Here is a 20,627-nt window from a genome sequence, read left to right as displayed (position 1 = left end):
AATTTCAACTTTAATTCATTTACATACTTGCCGATAGCGTGTTCGTGTATTAAGTTACGTTGACATCGGAAGATATCTTCTTGTGCATCACTTTTTTGTCAAGTAGCGTCTATATATTCCCTCTTCCTTTCACATATGCACTCATGAGCGGCAATAATATGCAGAAGTTTCGTGATGTCTGAATATACATACTGAGGTGACAAAAGTCTCAGGATACCTCCTAATATTGCGTCAGACCTTTTGTCCCGCGTAGTGCAGCAACTCGACGTGGCATGGACTCAATTAGTCGTTGGAAGTAGCCTGCAGAAATATTGAGCCGTGCCACCTCTACAGTCGTCCATAATTGCAAAAGTATTGCCGGTGTAGGATTTTGTGCATGAACTGATCTCTCGATTACGTCTTATAAATATTCTGTGAGACTGATGTCGGGCGATGTTGGTGGCCAAACCATTCGCTCGAACTATCCAGAATGGTATTCAGACGACTGTGGCAGGGTGACATGGCGTTTTGTTATGGGAATATGAAGTCCATGGATGGCTGCAAGTGGTCTCCAAATAGCCGAACATAACCATTTCCAGTAATGATCGGTTCACTTGGACCAGAGGACCTAATACATTCCATGTAAACACAGACCACACCATTATGCAGCCATCAAATGGCTCTGAGCACTATGGGACTCAACTGCTGAGGTCATTAGTCCCCTAGAACTTAGCACTAGTTAAACCTAACTAACCTAAGGACATCACAAACATCCATGCCCGAGGCAGGATTCGAACCTGCGACCGTAGCGGTCTTGCGGTTCCAGACTGAAGCGCCTTTAACCGCACGGCCACTTCGGCCGGCTATGCAGCCATCATCAGCTTGCACAGTGCCTTGTTGACAACTTGGGTCCACGGCTTCGAGGGGTTTGCACCATACCCGAGCCCTACCATCAGCTCTTACCAACTGAAATAGTGACTCATCTGACCACGCCACAGATTTCCAGTCGTCTCGGGTCCAACCGATATAGCTAAGAGCCCAGGAGAGGTGTTGCAGGCGATGTCGTACTGTTAGCAAAGGTCCTCACGTCGATCGTCCGCTGCCATAGCCCATTAACATCAGATTTTGCCGCAGTGTCCTAACGGTTACGTTCGTCGTACGTCCCACATTGGTTTCCGCAGCTATTTCACGTAGTGTTGCTTGTGTGTCAGCACGGACAACTCTAAGCGAACGACGGTGCTTTCGCTTGTTAATTTTTCCGTGGTGAGAGGTAAATGTTTGAAAGTGGTATTCTCAGCACGGTCTTGACACTGAGGGTCTCGGAATATTGAATTCCCTAACGATTTTCGGAATGGATTGTCCCATACGTCTAGTTCCAACTACCGTTCCGTGTTCAGAGTCTGTTAATTCCTGTCGTACGGTCATAATCACGTCTGAAACTTTTTTACATTAATCACATGAGTAGAAATGACAGCTCCGCCAAAGAAATGCCCTTGCATACCTTCTGTACGCGACACTACTGCCATCTGTATAAGTGGCTATCTCTATGCCATGTCGTTTGTCATCTCATTGTATATTTCTTAGAATCTGAGTTGATAAATCATATTTATCTACCTTCTTACACACTTAAGGTCAAGTGATTTTACTTTGAGGGTAGCTTATGGTTTAAATCTTCCCAATACTGTTTTTTTTAAGTAAAACAGATAAATAAATGCGTTCTTTATTGACACTTGCCCTTATTTAAGACTTAGTAGAAACAATGTCATACATAAGTAGCTTTATGAAATTTGTTGACTCTTGGCTTGCAGAAACGACAGTTTCTTTTGGGTAAAAAAAAAGTTACGATATAAGAAATGTGTCATGATACACCTTCTACGGATTATAACGGAACAGAACTGACCAGCTTTGTGGGGTAGTAGAAAACGTCTTGAGAACCAAACTGAGGATGTCTGAAAGTTCATTACGATGCTCTGCAGTGTCATGGGCGACGTATCTAGGCATGAGTCTCTATCCTCGCTTTGTTCCTCAAGACACCGTTTATAATCCATCGAAAATTGTATCGTCTTGTTGCACTCTGCAGATGGAGCTGCTAAGATTAGTGCCTTCCTTATCAGTAAAAACTGGGTAATATGGTCCATATTTTCGCTTTAATTCCCGGCCAAACAATATGAAGATACCTTTACAGATGAAAGCTGTTCACAGTAACCACTGTAATATATTATTTCTTACGCAGCAGTCACACAGTCAGTATGATACAAATGATTATCTTTCATACTGTTTTCCTCAGTGTTAAATAATCCATAAATTCGTAAACCGGTATCATAACCAAAGATAGCCTTTCTTTTTTTTTAATAAACTTTGTATGTAGATTCTACCATGAAGTAATCTAAAAAAATTTATTGAAAAATTGCACTTTATGAGTAAGTGTAGAGGTACATATTAGTATCACCAAAACTTCTTCGAAAGTGATTATTGCTTGCCATAGACAAAGAGAAGAGGAAAAAAAACAATTAAATCTAAATCACAAAACACATATAAAAATATTTATGATTAAACCGTAGAAATTGAATGCAATTCAGTTGGGCAAATTACATAGAACATTTGACTTTTAACACATTTGATGGAGTGACATGGCTTTATGCTCTGTCGTTTCTATCTTTGTTGTAGCCTCCTTGTTAAGGCACAAACTCAGTCCCGGGGAAGAACGTTAAGCCATGCTCCACCCTTCGGTGTCATGATCTTGCGTGTAGGATCAATCCTGAGTGGCATCTTGGTTCGGTAACATACTCGAAGTTCCACCTCTGAAAGAATTGCAGCTACCGCCATCTTCAGAATCAGCAAAGCAAGCTCGTTTCCTGTAACACAATAAGTTTGACGTTAACGTTCGTCAGTAAATTTTCACACGAATAATACATAATGGCAACAGAGTTTCATTCAAATTTCGCTACTCTGTTAGAATTACATGAGTGAAGAAGCTAAAGTTATATCAGAATTATGATAGATAACTGATCAGTGCAGTGGAACAAATACAAAATAAAGTGACCATTCGTTGTTTTGGAACGGCTACTAGTGATGGTGTTTCTACAGTTACAATGGCAGTATGACAAGCAATAAGCTTTCTTTCACAGCTGAGAATTATTTTCAAAGAAAAATATGTGATCAGGCTATATAAAAAGAAAAAAGTAAAATGAACGTAATTATGGTGCAGGCAGCTTTTTGCTACGTTATTATTCTTTTCAGACGAGACGAGCATAATCTGAGGCATGTACTCAGTGGTCATGTTGACACTGATATGACTTTCAGTGGAAAGTGCGTTCCTCGAAGTATGTAAATGAGCATGGAGTGAAAATGCTTTTAATTTTCAAGTTATAAGCGAAGATAATAAGAAAAGACTGAAATTGCAATCCGGTGGTGTTATTAAAACATCTGACACCAAAAATCAATGTCTATAAAAACTAAACAAAGTCTCTACTCGACGTAAATCAAAGCAAAAGCTTACTGACACAAAACTCAACACACTACGTCACAACGCCCAAGAATAAAACTAGCATACCCAATTTGGTGTTCATAACTTTAAAAGTACACTCTAAAATAAAATCGACTCACAATGAAGGAATTATCCGAATGGGATGGAATTGGGTAGATGTGATGTACATGCACAGACAGATAAATGATTACAATTTCATAAAAACTGAATGATTTATGTAAGAGCAAGGCGATTACGTGTTGGTCCATCTCTAGGCCTTATGCAAGCAGTTTTTTGACTTGGCATTCACTGATAGACTTGTGGGTGTCCTTCTGACGGATATAGTGTTAAATCTAATTGGCGCGTTAGGTCGTCAAAATCCCGGAGATAGTTGGAGGGCGCTGCCTGTTGTGCTCCAAACGTTCTCAGTTGGAAAGAGATTCGACGACCTTGTCATACGGCACGACAAGGATGACATTCCTTTTCATAACAGGACCCCTTTGGTACGTCGATGATATTCTAGGGCCCGTTTTGTTGTCCTACATGGAAAGCTATCTTGGGCTTATACTTCAGCAAGATAATGTTCGCCCGCACACAGAGAGAGTTCTTGTCTTCGTGCTTGCCGAACCCCACAGTGGCCAGCAAGGTCTTCAGATCTTTACCCATCTGAGACCGTTTGAAGCGTAATGGGCAGGGCCGTCCAACTAGCTCGGGATTTTGACGTTCTAACGCGTCGATTGAGCAGAATTTGGCACGATATCCCTCAGGAGCACGCCCAACAACTCTGTCAATCAGAGTCACGCCGAATAACTGCTTGTATGAGGGCCAACGCATTACTGACTTGCCCAATTTGTGAAGCTCTTTCCCTTGAATAAATAATCCAATCTTACTGAAGTTGTAGTCATTTGTCTGCCTGTAGATGTGCATCACATCTACTGATTTCCGTCCCATTCGGATAATTCCTTCGCGGTACGCATTTTTTTATTGTCCTAGAGTGTGTATTCGACCTCAGTTTCATTTTGAAAATTGACGAATTGCTAATGGCTCGTGAACTATTGTTTGAAAGAGTATAAAATTTTGGTGCAGTGGATATTTTTATATCATAATGAAAAAGTCATGTCATCAAAGGACGCCATTTTTCGACACTATAAAGCTGTTGGCTTCCCTCTCACATCGATGCCGCAGTCTATTTAGTGAGAAGCATGTCTTCTCTTGGACCATGAAGTCAGACACACCAGTACTGACCTAATCAGACGTTTTCGCTGCAGCGAAGGTCTTGCACAGAAGTATCTCTCTCTCTCTCTTTCTCTTCAGCCTTCCAAGTACACTCAGATGCATAATATATTTCTCAGACGTGTGTGTGTTTGTGTGTGTGTGTTTGTGTGTGTGTGTGTGTGAGAGAGAGAGAGAGAGAGATAGAGAGAGAGATATATATGAATAACACCGATTTGCACAACTTACGTCAAGCTTAAACAGTCTTTGGAAATACTGTAGTATTGGCAATGTTTTTTTTTTTTTTTTTTTTTTAACATGGCGCCAGTTTTATGCAATTTAGATTAAGGTTATTCATTTTTCAGTATGAGAATACTCTAGTATTGGCAATATTTTTATTTGAATCTGGTTACATTTTTTTACACGACGGCTTTGCCGCAGTGAATACACCGGTTCCCGTGAGATCACCGACGTTAGCGCTGTCGGGCGTGGCTAGCACTTGGATGGGTGACCATCCGGCCGCCATTCGCTGTTGCCATTTTTTGGGGTGCACTCAGGCTCGTGATGCCAATTGAGGAGCTACTCGACCGAACAGAAGCGGCTCCGGTCACAGAAAACCACCATAACGACCGGGAGAGCGGTGTGCTGACCACACGCCCCTCCTATCCGCATCCCCAGCTGAGGATGACACAGCGGTCGGGTGGTCCCGATGGGCCACTTGTGGACTGAAGACGGAGTGTAACTTTTTACACAGTTCAGATGATGGTTAGGTGTTTCTTTAAAAAATAATACAAATCATTTAAATTGAACATGTAATATAATACTGTTTGCATGTTTCATTAGTATTTTCTGCATTTCCCACCAGTATGCCGTCATTGAAAAAAATCTCGCGGCTTGTGACGTCACGATATGTCATAGATAAGGTATGAGACGTCACTGATAAGAGGGAGTGTGGCTTGTGACGCATTCGTTCAAGGTCGTTTAAGTGCAAAGTGGCGCCCACCTTGGAGTATCACATCAGTGGTATCATGTAATTCAATACTGGGTTTAAGTGCAAAGTAAGGCACGTAGTACGTACCTATACTACTTTTGCGAACACGCATTTATTCAATATTATAAAATAGATCTTCTCTAAATTTAAAGTTACACTGTCCTTGGGCTCATTAAATTTGAATTTCGGTACCCAAGTGGAGACAATCACACTGAAATGTGGGCTGTCAGATACAGGTACAAAGCTTACCGAAATCAGAGCTCACGCCACCGTGAACAGAAGTGCCAGTTCCTCATAGGGGGTTGCTGTTATGCGGATTTGGTTCAGAACTACGTCAGAAAATAGAAACTTAAAAAGTGCAGCATTGTCTGTAGTGCACCCACTTACGAAGGCAATTCAGCGTCCTTGGTCCCAGCCTCTCGGCCATGAAGACATTACCGAAGGCATGATCAGCGAACACACGAAGTAAAACAATAAACTGGTAGCCAAGATCGCAGAAATTCTTTTTATTCCATGGTATCAGGGAATAAAAAGAATTCCTGCGATCTTGGCTACCGGTTTATTGTGTTACAAGCATCTAGATCGCTCCCACATGAGCACAATGTGCTCCCTACAAAACACACGAAGTATCATCTCATCTGTTAGCAGTCAAGTCCGTAGCTGCGACAGGCTATAGTTTTTTCCTGTATTCGCTCCATCTGCAGGTGAAAGGCTAGGGACAGTAGTCAGCGTAGACCTAACACCGACGACCCCTCTCGCCGACACTCAGCTTCATTCTCTCCTTGTCCGTCAGAATGTCGGGTTATACAGCCATCTTGGATCTTAGCCAAGTTCACATTCTTTTCTGTTTTGTATTTCTGAACTTTTAATTATGTGTTCAAAGTCTTCTACTCGTGGAGACAATCCTTAGCAGCCCAACAATCATACTGTAAGGAAAAATAGATTGCGGTATTTCGGGATAGATTGCGGTATTTCGGGACATAGGGGGCCTCGTCCTTCACAGGGGGCGTCCTGGCAGAGTTGTATCCCTCCGCCTCGGACCTTCAGAAAAAAGCTCCAGTGTTTCCTCGACCTACTCTATCATATCGGTGATACCAGTATGGAGTTATAATAGACCTGTTAGGAAATTGATTAAATTAAAAATAATAATAATAACACTATACATCCCAAAATCGTAAATTAAGGTTTTGGAACATATACTGTATTCGAAATTTATGAAGTACCTCGAAGAACACGATTTATTGACACATAGTCAGCACGGACTCAGAAAATATCGTTCTTGTGAAACACAACTAGCTCTTTATACTCATGAAGTAATGACTGCTAATGGCTCGAAGAAAACGATTTATTGACACATAGTCAGCACGGATTCAGAAAATATCGTTCTTGTGAAACACAACTAGCTCTTTATACTCATGAAGTAATGACTGCTATCGACAGGTGATGTCAAACTGATTGCATATTTTTAGATTTCCAGAAGGTTTTCGACACCGTTCCTCACAAGCGTCCCCTAACCAAGTTACGTGCGTATGGAATATCGTCTCAGTTGCGCCACTGGATTCGTGATTTCCTTTCAGCCAGGTCACAGTTCGCAGTAACAGACGGAAAGTCATCAGGTAAAATAGAAGTAATATCCGGCGTCCCCCAAGGAAGTGTTATAGGCCCTCTGTTGTTCCTGATCTATATTAACGGCATAGGAGACAATCTGAATAGCTGTCTTAGATTGTTTGCAGATGATGCTGTCATTTACCGTCTTGTAAGGTCATCAGATGATCAAAACGAATTGCAAAATGATGCGAAAAATGGCAATTGACCCTGAATAAGGAAAAGTGTGAATTCATCCACATGAGTACTAAAAGAAATCCGCTAAATTTCGGTTACACGATAAATCACACAAATCTGAAGGCTGTAAATTCAACTAAATACTTAGGGATTACAGTTACAAATAACCTAAATTGGAACGATCACATAGATAATATTGTGGGTAGAGCAAACCAAAGACTGCGATTCATTGCAGAACACTTAGAAGGTGCAACAGGTCTACCAAAGAGACTGCTTACATTACGCTTGTCCGCCCTATTCTGGAGTATTGCTGTGCGGTGTGGGATCCGCATCAGGTTGGACTGACGGATGACATCGGAAAAATACACAGAAGGGCAGCTCGTTTTGTATTATCGCGAAATAAGGGAGATTGTGTCACAGACATGATACGTGAATTTGAGTGGCAATCATTAAAACAAAGGCGTTTTTCGTTGCGACGGGATCTTCTCGTGAAATTTCAATCACCAGTTTCCTCCTCCGATTGCGAAAACATGATCATCACGATAAAATAAGAGAAATCAGGGCTCGCACAGAAAAATTTAAGTGCTCGTTTTTCCCGCGTACCGTTCGAGAGTGGAACGGTAGAGAGACAGCTTGAAACTGGTTCATTGAAGCCTCTTCCAGGCACTTTATTATGAATAGCATAGTAATCACGTAGATGTAGATGTGTTATTGCTGCTCAAATGTTAGTTTTATTACTTTCATCATTTGCTCTTCTTTGTCCAATCCAATGTATGTGAAATCTTATGGGACTTAACTGCTAAGGTCATCAGTCCCTAAGCTTACGCACTACTTAACCTAAATTATCCTAAGGACAAACACACACACACACCCACACACCCACCCACACCCACCCACACACACACACACACACACACACACACACACACACACACACACACCCATGCCCGAGCGAGGACTCTAACCTCGACCGGGGCCAGCCGCACAGTCCTTCTTTGTTCTTGGCGAATTTTATTCTCCATTCTTCCAGTTTCTAGAATTTTTATAATGTTTGCGAAGACAGATCGACAGATCGTGAATCCTTGGCACCATCTGCATACTCCTCAGCATATAACCGCATCGCTATTCTAATAGATTCGCGGCATTCGCCATGAACGACATTCAATTTTTCGACTGTAGTGTACAATGTGCATGTCTCAGCGGCCTGAGAAAAGTAATCTGGTTGCTAAAACAGCAGAAGACAGACTGATGGACTTCAAGAGGCCAGGTAAAAACAAGAATCATAGCTGAGTTACGTGTTAGCTTAGATTTGGTATAATACGACAGACGTTTGTGAAACGTCTTCTCCTAACGGCGGGACAGTGGTATGCGGCGCTTTTATCTTAACACTATATGATCAAGTCTCATACATGTTATGTCGTTGAAGTTCCATTAGAAGAAAACAAAGCTGATGCCGTAATTTGGCGACTATAAACGATAAAAATTGCACCTATCAGCCAAAAAATTCTGACCGCTGCTCACCGCGATGTAGGATGCCTCCTGATGGCGTTGCGGCCAGGTGACGCGGTAACAAAAGTGTGTAAGCGGAGCAGACACGAACGGGGGACCATCCTAAAGAAGATATGGGCTGCAAATGGGGAAATCCGTTGAGAGAAGCGACTTTGACAAATGATAGATTATTATTACGTGGATCCTGTGAACGAGTATCTCGAAACAGACGATACTGTTAAAATGTTCACGTGCTACTGTCGCGAGCATCTACGGAAAGAGGTAGAAGGACAATGAAACTACCACTAGGCGCTAAATAATTGGAAGTCCACGAGTCTTCTCAGAACGTGGGGTTCTGAGGTTTGTTTGTTCCATAAAATAGGATACATTGTGATCTGTGGCATCTCTGCCGAAAGAGCGCAATGCTGGTCACGGACAAGTGTTTCGGAACACACCGTTCATCGCACATAGTTGAACATGGAGCTCAGCAGCAGATCACCCCCACGTGGCCTCATGTGAATCCATTGACATTGTCTATTACGACTGCAATGGGCACGGAATCATCTGGATTCGACCGTCGATCAACGGAAACATGTCGGCTCTTCAGGTGAATCACATTTTTACTACATTTGGTCGATGTTAGTCTCCACAAACGTCGTTATCGAGGAGAACGGGGGCTCGAAACGTGAAACGCGCCACGGACGCAGGCTGGTGGGAGCAGTATTTTGCTGAGGAAAATACACTCTTGCACTTGCATAGAATCTGTGGCAGTAATCGAAGACACGCTGTCAGCTGCGAACCACCTGTATCCCTTCATCCGTGAAGCCTTCTCCAAAGGTAATGTCGTCTTTCGGAGCCAGAATCGTGCTGCAGTGGTTTGAAGAGCATTATAATGAATTGACATTGATTCGCCTGATGTTGATCCTATAGAACCCATATGGGTCGCTGTCTGGGGCCATCACCGCGCACGCAAATCAGTGGCCCATTATTTTCGCGGATTACGTGACTTGTGCGTAGACATCTGCCACGTATCTCCACAAACTTACCAACAAACTGTCGGATCCCTGATACGCAGAATCAGTGATGTATTTCGTTCCAAAGACGGACAAACAAGCTATTAAGCAAGTTGCCATAATGTTTTGGCTCATCAGTGTAGTTGCGAAAGTCAGGAAATTTGCCATGTTGTCCGTTATTACTTGGCGAAAAGCATAGCTCGACATACTGATTCACTCTGGATATGTTTGGGGGGTCCGTCTTAGTTGCCCCGTATATTTGATTGCATCTGGTTATTTACTCCACACTTTCTAAGTTATTCTTCGCATTCTCAGATCATCCTTTCAAGGACACAATCGAACAGAGTAGAGGATACTTCGGTACATACATGAGCAACTGCTGAGCAACTGAACGTCCAAATGAACCAAGGGCCTAGCAACACTGTCTCCTCAACAACCGTCAAGCGAATGTTGCTGTACGGCAACAGGCGCTTGGTTCGTGCATCCATGCTGACTGCTGTGCATCGGCGACGAAGGCTGAAATCTGCGCGTCAGTACCGCAATTGGACGTCCGCTGAGTGGCGACAGGTGGACTTTTTACATGAATGAAGGTTTTATGTTTCATCGTTGTGAAACGTCTGAAAGCATACACCCTGCAAACAGGTGGGAGTGTTATTGTTTCAAGAACGTTTTCGTGGCTTTCCCTGGGTGATTTCATCATTCTGGAAAACACAGTGGATCAAAAACAGTATGAATAGCTTGGTGAAGTAATAAAGAAGAACGGCCGTGACTGGGAAGCTAAGAAACTCTGGGCAAAGAAGGTGGAAAAGGCTTTTCGCTGAACTTAAGATATGAACAATAAGAGATATATTGCCTCTCAAGCATAATTACGGTACCGTTTTACAGTAAAAAACCTGAATATTTATATGAAGGCAAATGCATCGATTTCAAAAAAGACGGGAGAAATAGAAAATATGGAGCAGAAAGAGCAGAAAATCCTAAAGAACTATGGGGTCAACAAAACAGAAAAATGAATACCAGAATAGGAGTAACAAGGATGTGTACAGAAAAACTGAACATATAAATGTAGCGATGAGAAAACGTAAAATGATGTTTTATGGCCATCTGGTTCCTGCGAATGAAAATAAGATATGCAAGAGAATTTTTATATACGTCAACTGGAGAATAATCTCTGTAGTGCAAGTGACTGCATAGAATCAGAAGTGATATGAAAGAGTTGAAGAGTGAAGTAAATGACATTATGAACAGAGATCCGTTTCGAAAAGATCTTTAAGGTACCCATCTTCAGAGGAAACCAAAAAGGAAACTATAGTAAAGTCGTGAGAAGTTCGGAAACAACAGCACTATGTGTCGGTTAGACCATCAGTGAGCACCGCGAGTTCCTGCTGCTAATAAGGCGAGTGCACCGTTCGTTTATTACATATTTTTATGAGATTCAAACAGGAGCGAATTCAGTAATGGATAGAAACTGTGATTGCTGTGAGTTGTTGACCCTTCGCTCACAGCTCCAGGTAGTGTTGGCTTCTGTCACACAGCTTGAGGCTGCTGCCAAGTGGCATCACTGTGAGGGGGTCAGATGCAAGGATGGGAGGGACATCGAGCACGTCCCACATGTCACCCAATCGGTCCACTGCTGTGGCCGCCCCGGATACTGCCTGCACTGAGGCTGACCCCTCACCTGTGGTCGAGTGGGAGATCATTCCAAAGTCTGGCAGGCAGCGAAAGACTTTCTGAGGGGCCGATAGTAGGGCCTCCCCAGTTCGTTTGACGAACAAGTTTCGGGCGTTATCTGTGGCTGAGGAAGTCTCTAAGCCGGATGCAGTCGTCCACACTGTTCCAGAGGAAGCTTCTCGGCCCACAAGGTCTGGGCATTCAAAGAGAGTTTACCACTCTCATTAGGATCTGAGACAGCTATGCCCTTTATCACTGTCGCTCAGCCAGATGCAGTCGCCTGTTCTGTTTCAGAGGAAACCTCTCAGCCTGCAAGATCTGGCCAATCACAGAGGCTGGGTTTATTGATAGTTGGGAGCTCCAACGTTAGGCGCGTAATAGGGCCCCTTATGAACTTGGCTGCCTAGTAGTTGGTGTGCATACCGAGAGGAATTATTCCAGATGTCGAAAGGGTGCTTCCAGATGCCATGAAGAGTACAGAGTGCAGCCAACTGCAGGTGGTGGCCTATGTCGGTGCCAACGACGTGTGTCGCTTTGGATCAGATGACATTCTCTCTGGTTTCGGGCGACTAGCAGAAATGGTAAAGACTGCAAGGTTTCCCGAAACTCCTTCACCAAAGAAAGCGAAGTTAGTATTTCTGAATTCCAATCAAGAACAACTGCCAAGATGAGAAACATAAGAGTAGATATCCTCGGTGTAGCAAAGCAGCTCAAATCACTTAATAAAGGCAAGGCCTCCAGTCAAGATTGTATACCAGTCAGGTTCCTTTCAGAGTTTGCTGATACAATAGCTCCGTGTTTAGCAGTTATATACAACCGCTCGCTCAAGGAAAGTTTCGTACCTAAAAACTGGAAAATTGCTCAAGTCACACTAATACCCAAAAAGGTTAATAGGAGTAATCCGCTGAATTACAGGTCCATATCACTAACGTCGATTTGCAGTAGAGTTTTGGAACATATACTATGTTCGAAGATTATGAACTACCTCGAAGAAAACGATTTATTAACACATAGTCAGCACGGATTCATAAAACTTCATTCTTGTAAAACACAACTATCTCTTTATACTCATGAAGTAAAGAGTGCTATCGACAGGGGATATCGATTGATTCCATATTTTTAGATTTCCAGAAGGCTTTCAACATCTTCCACAAAAGCGTCCTCTAACCAAACTGTGTGCGCGTGGAATATCCCCTCAGTTTTGCGACTGGGTTCGTGATTTCCTGTCAGCCAGGTCACAGTTCGTAGTAATAGACGGAAAGTCATCGAGTAAAACAGAAGTAATAGCCGGCGTTCCCCAAGGAAGTGTTACAGGCCCTCTATTGTTCTTGATCTATACTAACGATATAGGAGACAATCTGAGTAGCCATCTTAGATTGTTTGTTGATGATACTGTCATTTACCGTCTTGTAAAGTCATCAGATGACCAAAACGAATTGCAAAATGATTTAGGTAAGATATCTGTATGGTGCGAAAAGTGGCAATTCACCATGAATAAAAGAACGTGTGACGTTATTCACATGAGTACTAAAAGAAATCAGCTAAATTTCGATTACGCGATAAATTACACAAATCTGCAGGCTGTAAATTCAACAAAATACTTAGGGATTACAATTACAAATAACCTAAATTGGACTGATCATGTAGATAATGTTGTGGGCAGAGCAAACCAAAGACTGCGCACGATTCATTGGCAGAACATTTAGAAGGTGCAACAGGTCTATTAAAGAGACTGCTTACAACACGCTTGTCCGCCCTATTCTGGTGTATTGCTGTGCGGTGTGGGATCCGCAGCACGTGGGTGCTGACGGATGACATCGAAAAAGTACAAAGAAGGGCAGCTCGTTTTGTATTATCGCGAAATAGGGGAGATAGTATCACAGACATGTTACGTGAATTGAAGTGGCAATCATTAAAACAAAGGCGAATTTCGTTGCGACGGGAACTTCTCATGAAATTTCAATCACTAGTTTTCTCCTCCATTGCGAAATCATTCTGCTGGCACCCACCTACATAGGGAGAAATGACCATCACAATAAAATAAGAGAAATCAAGGTTCGAACAGAAAAATTTAAGTGTTTTTCCTGCTCGCCGTTCGAGAGTGGAACGGTAGATAGACAGCTTGAAGGTGGTTCATTCAACCCTCTTCCAGGCACTTTATTGTGAATAGCAGAGTAATCCCGTTGATGAAGATTATAGGAACAAAAATTATTGGAAAACTTGGAAGTTAAATCAGAAGTAGGTACTTACGTAATTCGTAGTAGGCCGATCTCGAGTAAGAAAATAACTGTTAGATTACATAGTACTAAGGTATGCTGCCCTGGCATGTGTAATCCTAGCGGTAAGTCTATAAGCAATATCGGATCCAGTTATATGAGGGGCGTTCAGTGAGTAACCCAACAAATTTTTTGTCTCGGTTAGTATGAGTTGAAAAAATGCGGAATTTGCTGTGGGAGTTCGTGGAGTATTCCTGCTTCAGCCCCTACAGTTTCATAGAATTCCTGGAGGTGGAGACACAATACGTTGCCTTCAACATGGCGTCTGTAACGGAGGTGCGTTCCAAGCAGAGAGCTGTCACTGAGTTTCTTTTGTTGGGAAACCACAGCATCGGAAATATTAATAGGTGCCTGCTGACTGTCTATAGAGACCTGGCAGGGAACAAAAGCACGGTGAGTCGTCTGGCGAGGTGTTTGTCATCATCACAAGAAAGTTGGGTAAATATGTTCAATCTTCCGCGTGCCGACAAGTCGCACACAGCTCTGAGTCCTGCAATTTGAACGTGCGGACACACTCATTCGAGGTGACCGACGGATCGCAATCGAACACCTCCCTGCGCAACTGGGCGTCGCTGTTGGTAGTACTGGCACACTCGTCGATCAGTTGAGGTATGCAAAGGTGTGTGCCTGCTGAGTTCCCTACCGCCGAACAGGGAAACGGACGATCAACTTTGCAGAATTGCATGTGCTCTATGAGGTTGATCGTGATAGTTTTTGTCGAACATCGTCACAGCCGACGAAACATGGGTTCGCTACTTCGAACCTGAAACAAAAGGGCAATCCATGGTGTGGCACCACCTCTTCTCCGAAGAAAAAGTTCAAAGCCGCACTCTCAGCCGGTAAAGTCATAGTGTCGGTCTTCTGGGACGCCGAAGGAAATTATTCTGTCTGATGTCCTCCCTCATGGTGCAACGATCAAATCTGAAGTGTATTGTGCTACCGGCGGGAAATCGAAGAAACGACTGCAGCTTGTTTGTCACCACATAAACGCAAATGAACTTCTCCTTCTCCATGACAAAGGGAGGCCTCACGCTAGTCTGCACACCAGAGAGGAGCTAACAAATCTCATTGGACTATTCTTCCACATCCACCCTACAACACGTATCTCGCACCTTCCGACTTCCATCTGTTTGGCCCTATGAAGTACGCACTCCGCGGAAAGCAGTACGTGGATTACGCCGAGGTTGTTAGTGCATCTATAGTAGTATTAGCGGCTTCATTCTGGAACATATCCCAGTTGAGAAAGCGGGTTTCAGGCCACAGAGAAGTTTCTACGACCAGGTACAGGCTCTAACAACTTTCATAGAGGCTGGCTTCCAAGGAAACGTGCAGACATTTGTCGCGTTCGTAGACCTAACCGCGGCATACGACGCAGTCTGGAGAGAAGAGATGATACACAAATTACTAAAAAAAAAAAAGATGCCTAAAAACTGTAACTCTCATCAACACCATGATAGACAATATATATTTCGGTGTTTACTTGGGAGAAAATGTGAGCAAGGAGAGGAAATTATGTAATGGTTAACCACAGGGATCCATCTTAGCCACTCTATTATTCAACCTATGTATCTCCGATCTCCCCAATACCAGGTCAACAAAATTCTGCTAGCAGACAATATCGCTCTTGCTTGTAGAACCAAGGATCATGGACGAGCGGAGACAATTCTCACAGAAGATCTAACCGTTATGAGTGCTTATTTTAGAAAGTGGCGATTTAAACCGAATACAAGTAAAACTGAAGTATGTACATTCCACCTGACAGACAAAAAAGGTAATGCGGAGTTCAGAGTGAAACTTAATAGAAACACTCTTTGCCATAACAAGTACCCTAAGTACCTTGGTGTCATCCTTGACTGCACCCTTTCATATAGAAAACATCTCGAAAACACTGCTGCCAACATTAAAACCCGTATCAATATTATTCAAAAATTGTGTGGATTGACATGGGTAGCTTCAGCAGGTACCTTGCGCACATAATCGATTCCGTTGGTCTGCTCAGCAGCCAAGTATTATGACCCAGTGTCGCTAAACAGCTGCCACGCCAACTGGATCGTCGTCCAATTGAACCAAACTATGCGGTTAATAACTGGGGCAATCCGATCATCACCGACTTATTGGCTTCCTCTGCTGAACAACATGTATCCACCCACAATCCGCAGAAGCGAGACCTTGCTTAAGAAATACCGTAAGCTACAGGAGAACCTACAGGAGGACATACCAAGTTTACGACGAAATAGACTCCGTTCAAGAAACCCACCATTACGACAAGCAGAACAGCTACATTCCAGTAATACCAGGATGAGAGACCTGTGGGACAACAGATGTCAACTAACTGAAAATTCCCAAGGCAGTGTTATAGGACCTTTGCTTTTCGGTATCTATATAAACGATTTGGGAGACAATCTGAGCAGCCGTCTACCGTTGTTTGCAGATGACGCTGTCGTTTATCGACTAATAAAGTCTTCAGAAGATGAAAACAAACTGCAAAACGATTTAGAAAAGATATCTGAATGCTGTGAAAAGTGGGAGTTGACCCTAAATAACGAAAAGTGTGAGGTCATCCACATGAGTTCAAAAAGGAACTCGTTAAACTTTCGTTACACGATAAATCACTCTAATATGAAAGTCGTAAATTGAACTAAATACCTAGGTATTACAATTACGAACAACTTAAATTGGAAGGAACACATAGAAAATGTTGTGGGGAAGGCTAACCAAAGACTGCGTTTTATTGGCAGGACACTTAGAAAATGTAAGAGACCTAGTAAGGAGACTGCCTACACTACGTTTGTCCGTCCTCTTTTAGAATACAGCTGCGCGGTGTGGGATTCTTACCAGATAGGACTGACGGAGTACATCGCAAAAGTCTAAAGAAAGGCAGCACGTTCTGTATTATCGCGGAATATGGGAGAGAGTGTCACAGAAATGACACAGGATTTGGGCCGGACATCATTAAAAGAAAGGCGTTTTTCGTTGCGACTGAATCTTCTCACGAAATTCCAGTCACAAACTTTCTCCTCCGAATTCGAAAATATTTTGGTGACACCGACCTACATGGGAGGAACGATCACCACGATAAAATAAGGGAAATCAGAGATCGTACGGAAAGATATAGGTGTTCATTCTTTCCCCGCGCTATACGAGATTGGAATAATAGAGAATTGTGAAGGTGGTAAGATGAACCCTCTGCCAGGCACTTAAATGTGATTTGCAGAGCATCCATGTAGACGTAGATGTAGATGTAGCTTGAGTGGTTCCAAAAGTATAACTGTGATACTATGGTACAGACCTTGACAGAAAACGGTAGGTCGAATTGAACAGATATATCACTAGGCATGGCCGAGTGCGGAGACTCTCTTTACAAATGGGGTGCTACAGAGTCTCCGGTTTGTGGCTGTGGGGCTCCGAACGAGACAATCAAGCACATTACAGATGAGTGCCCCTTGAATTCCTACCAGGGGTGTTGGAGCGCCCTCATGAAAAGCTGATGATACAGCTCTTATACGGATTAGGAACCTATATATTGACATTTAGTTAGTTTTATATGTAGCTTTCATATTCTTGTTATATGTAGTATTACTGATTTCATATACCTGTAATTATAAACTGCATGTGTACCACACGAATGTGGAGTGGAGTGGTACCACGCATGCATACGGGCCCTCCTAGTAAGGTGGTGTAAGGTCGTCGCACTGAACGTAGATTATATTGCAAAACGGGATTTTGTAGCCAAAAGAGTGGGGAATAACTTGGTGTATTGGAATCCTGTATAAAACTAACCTGCTTTCAGAAAAAAATGTGTTGTATTGATTACTGAACGCCCCTCGTACTGTGGCTGAGCTGGTGCGTTGCTGGCGCCAGTTTCCATCGATTGTCTTCTCATCGTTGAGTTGACTTAGATGCTTATATGTCTTCTTCACATCTTTGGCGGCGGTCGATTTTAACTGCAGTACGCGCGCTCTGTTGGTGGCTGGTGTGCGGGTATGCGCGGTGTGAGGCGGAATGACTTGGGACTGTGTTTGTATGCAGCACGGCTAGAGGCCGAGTGGGCATGACGAAGGAGCGTGACCAGCCACTATTGCGAGTTTAAGGGGATACGGAATCACCTATCCCCGCAATGTTAATATATGCCTACTATAGGGAACATTTTCTCACAAACTACTGGAGACAGAGAGGTAAAAATTTTACTGTATGTGCATTCATATGTTACAACAATACTGAAACAACAGTTTATTGTCAAAGTATTTTCTTACAGAGATATTGTACATTTATTTTTAAGTAAATTTTTTCCATCGCTTTTTACTAGACTATCACCCCTAAGTCTTTTGTAAATCAAGTAATTAAAAAATCGTTGTTTCAGTATGTAATAGGGACCTATGTCACTACGTCATAAAAATTTCAGACTTCTAGGTTGACCAGTACCTGAGATAATGTTCCTAGATGAAGTAAAAAGTAAACTTACGGGAAACGGAGAAAGAAGATTAAAACATTTCTGATCCGTAGCTAATACCCCCTTCACAGTCTTCATAATCATCTTCAAGTCTTCTTTTGGCACCCCTCTGCACCTGTCTTGCTTTTTTCACTAATGTCTTGATTATATTATCAGCATGCCTTAGTCTGTGCTGATCTAAAAAGAACATAGCACGTACCGTACGGGAACCAACACACATACCCAACTTTTGAAGGACCTGGCATTTAGTTATATTTCCAAGATTGAAGGTTGCCACAGCATCATACACACCAAAATGTAGTGTATTAATTCCGACAAACACTGTTTTTGGGAGACGATGCCATATCACACTATTCAAGCACTCGTTGGGGTTCTGCGTTTTTCCGTGAAGACATTTCATCAGAAGACTTCTGTCAGCCAGATCTCTGAAAATGGGCTTTATTTCTGCCATGATGGCTGATGGTAGACTGTGGTGGTGAATGTATTTCTCTCCTGTTGTTAGTCCCCTATTGTGTTTACACCAGCTGTTTTCACCTTTGGGGCACAAACCATGTTGTGGATGCTCATCCGTGGATGCGGTGTGGAAATATAAAGCCCATATAGCTCTCCTCATTTCTTCAAGATTGCCTGTATTTTGCCTGATTGCAAGGCCATAGCAGTTCTGAATGTGGTCTATTATGGAATCAGTCAATCTTCCTCTGCCATCCAAGGTTTTCCCATCATCTAGTTTTTTCCCTTTCATAACTGATTTTAACCTTCTCAGCCTGGCACCCATTCTCTTCTGCACATGTCCTATACATTCAAGTTTGCTTATATTTACACTGTTCCCATATGGTTTGCTTTCCAAAACTTCTTTGAATGCTTTAGAGTCACCATCTCCCAGATATTTGACATAGCGAACATTATACCACTGTGAAGAGCGATGAAAAATTTTCTTCACCCCAGCAACCTCCATGCCACCACTACTACCATAATAATTAGCAATACAGTCATCACTGAGTTCATTTTTCAGCCTGCCTGTGCACCTACAGTATTTAGACATTATTGCAACATCAATAACCTTGCCAGTATCAACACTAGTTGCTGTTACAACACCATTGTTGGAGGTGTGGCCCCTTTTCTGCCACGTGCCATCAAACGCCACTGTGAGGTCACGACTGCCGTCATTTTCTTCCACTGCTTCTTCCACAGCAACCTGCATTGACTTCTGTGCTACATCTTCAACTGCAGATCCTAGTACATAATTGTAAGCTTCAAACTTTGAAGGTGCACTTGGAAGATTTAGAACACCACATAGCATATCACCAGCTGCTTTGCCCTTACCAATTGCTCGCAATCCATAAACTAACCTAATATTTACACTATAAAGTTCAGTTTTCTTGTATCCATTATTTACAGTTACTGAAACCGAACTTGGAAACTTACAGCTGTATTTACAAACACTGCATATTAAATTAAACTGGGCAGCCAGGCCAACATGGGATTCTACTTTCAGAGAAACGTTTCCATGACATTTTTTACAGCACAAACTGTTTTCAAGAGCTTCACACAATATATTCGTATCAATGAGTTCAAAAACTTCATTCCCTCTATCAAGTAAATTATATTTCTCTTCCAAATCTCTTAGTTTTTTATGAGAAGCACTGTTTTCATTTGGTGTAAGTTCGTTCGGCAAATCAGTAATAAGTGGATTCACATTTTCCAACAGTGATGATGATAAACTGCTTTGCTTTGCTAATGAATCATTATTTCTTTTCTTTTGCCAGTTCACACGCTTTTTAAATACTTTTGCTTTAGCTCTAGGCATTTTCACTGCGAAAAATGAAGCACTAAATACGAAATAACTCAACAACAACTACTTTCTTATATCACACTGTTTACAAAACAGTCCCGCCACAAAGTCAAAGAGTAACTTGAGGAAACCAGACAGAAACATTTTCGGGCAACTAGTGTATAAATAGTCGCTGGAAACCGGGATATTTGAATTCATGTCACTTTAAAGGTACTGCCAAAAAGTTCATGGTCAGCCACGAGAGACGTGTATAACTAAAGCGCAATACCCGATCCCACAAATATATAAAAATAAAATAGTTATAATTGTAGTAGAGCTATGTATGATACGTCATTTTAAAGAGGAAACATGGCAGGATATAATACGCCAATAAAAAAAAATTCGATTTTTTAACCCAAAATCCGATTCCGTATCCCCTTAACCGTTACAATGCAAATCTTCTGGCCATGATGATGGGGACTTCCTGGAGGTTGGGAGGACAAGTTCCGTCGAGTTGGTTACAAGTTA

At 42.4% G+C, this 20,627-nt stretch overlaps 1 protein-coding gene across 1 annotated transcript in view; it reads right to left on the bottom strand.

The window, feature by feature from the left end:
- Positions 1 to 2,519: 2,519 nt before the first annotated feature.
- The window catches only part of LOC124799020 (cytochrome P450 6k1-like), a 74,261-nt gene continuing 56,153 nt past the window's right edge, over positions 2,520 to 20,627 (bottom strand). Inside the window, exon 7 of the mRNA XM_047262557.1 lies at positions 2,520 to 2,834. Coding sequence (XP_047118513.1) covers positions 2,668 to 2,834 — 167 coding nt within the window. The 3' untranslated portion in view covers positions 2,520 to 2,667. The remainder of the gene's footprint in view (positions 2,835 to 20,627) is intronic.

The sequence above is a fragment of the Schistocerca piceifrons genome, chromosome 5 (assembly GCF_021461385.2).
Source record: "Schistocerca piceifrons isolate TAMUIC-IGC-003096 chromosome 5, iqSchPice1.1, whole genome shotgun sequence".
Taxonomy (NCBI): Eukaryota; Metazoa; Arthropoda; class Insecta; order Orthoptera; family Acrididae; genus Schistocerca; species Schistocerca piceifrons.
The sequence above is the reverse complement of the archived record's forward strand: the minus strand, read 5'-3'. Positions and strand labels throughout refer to the sequence as shown.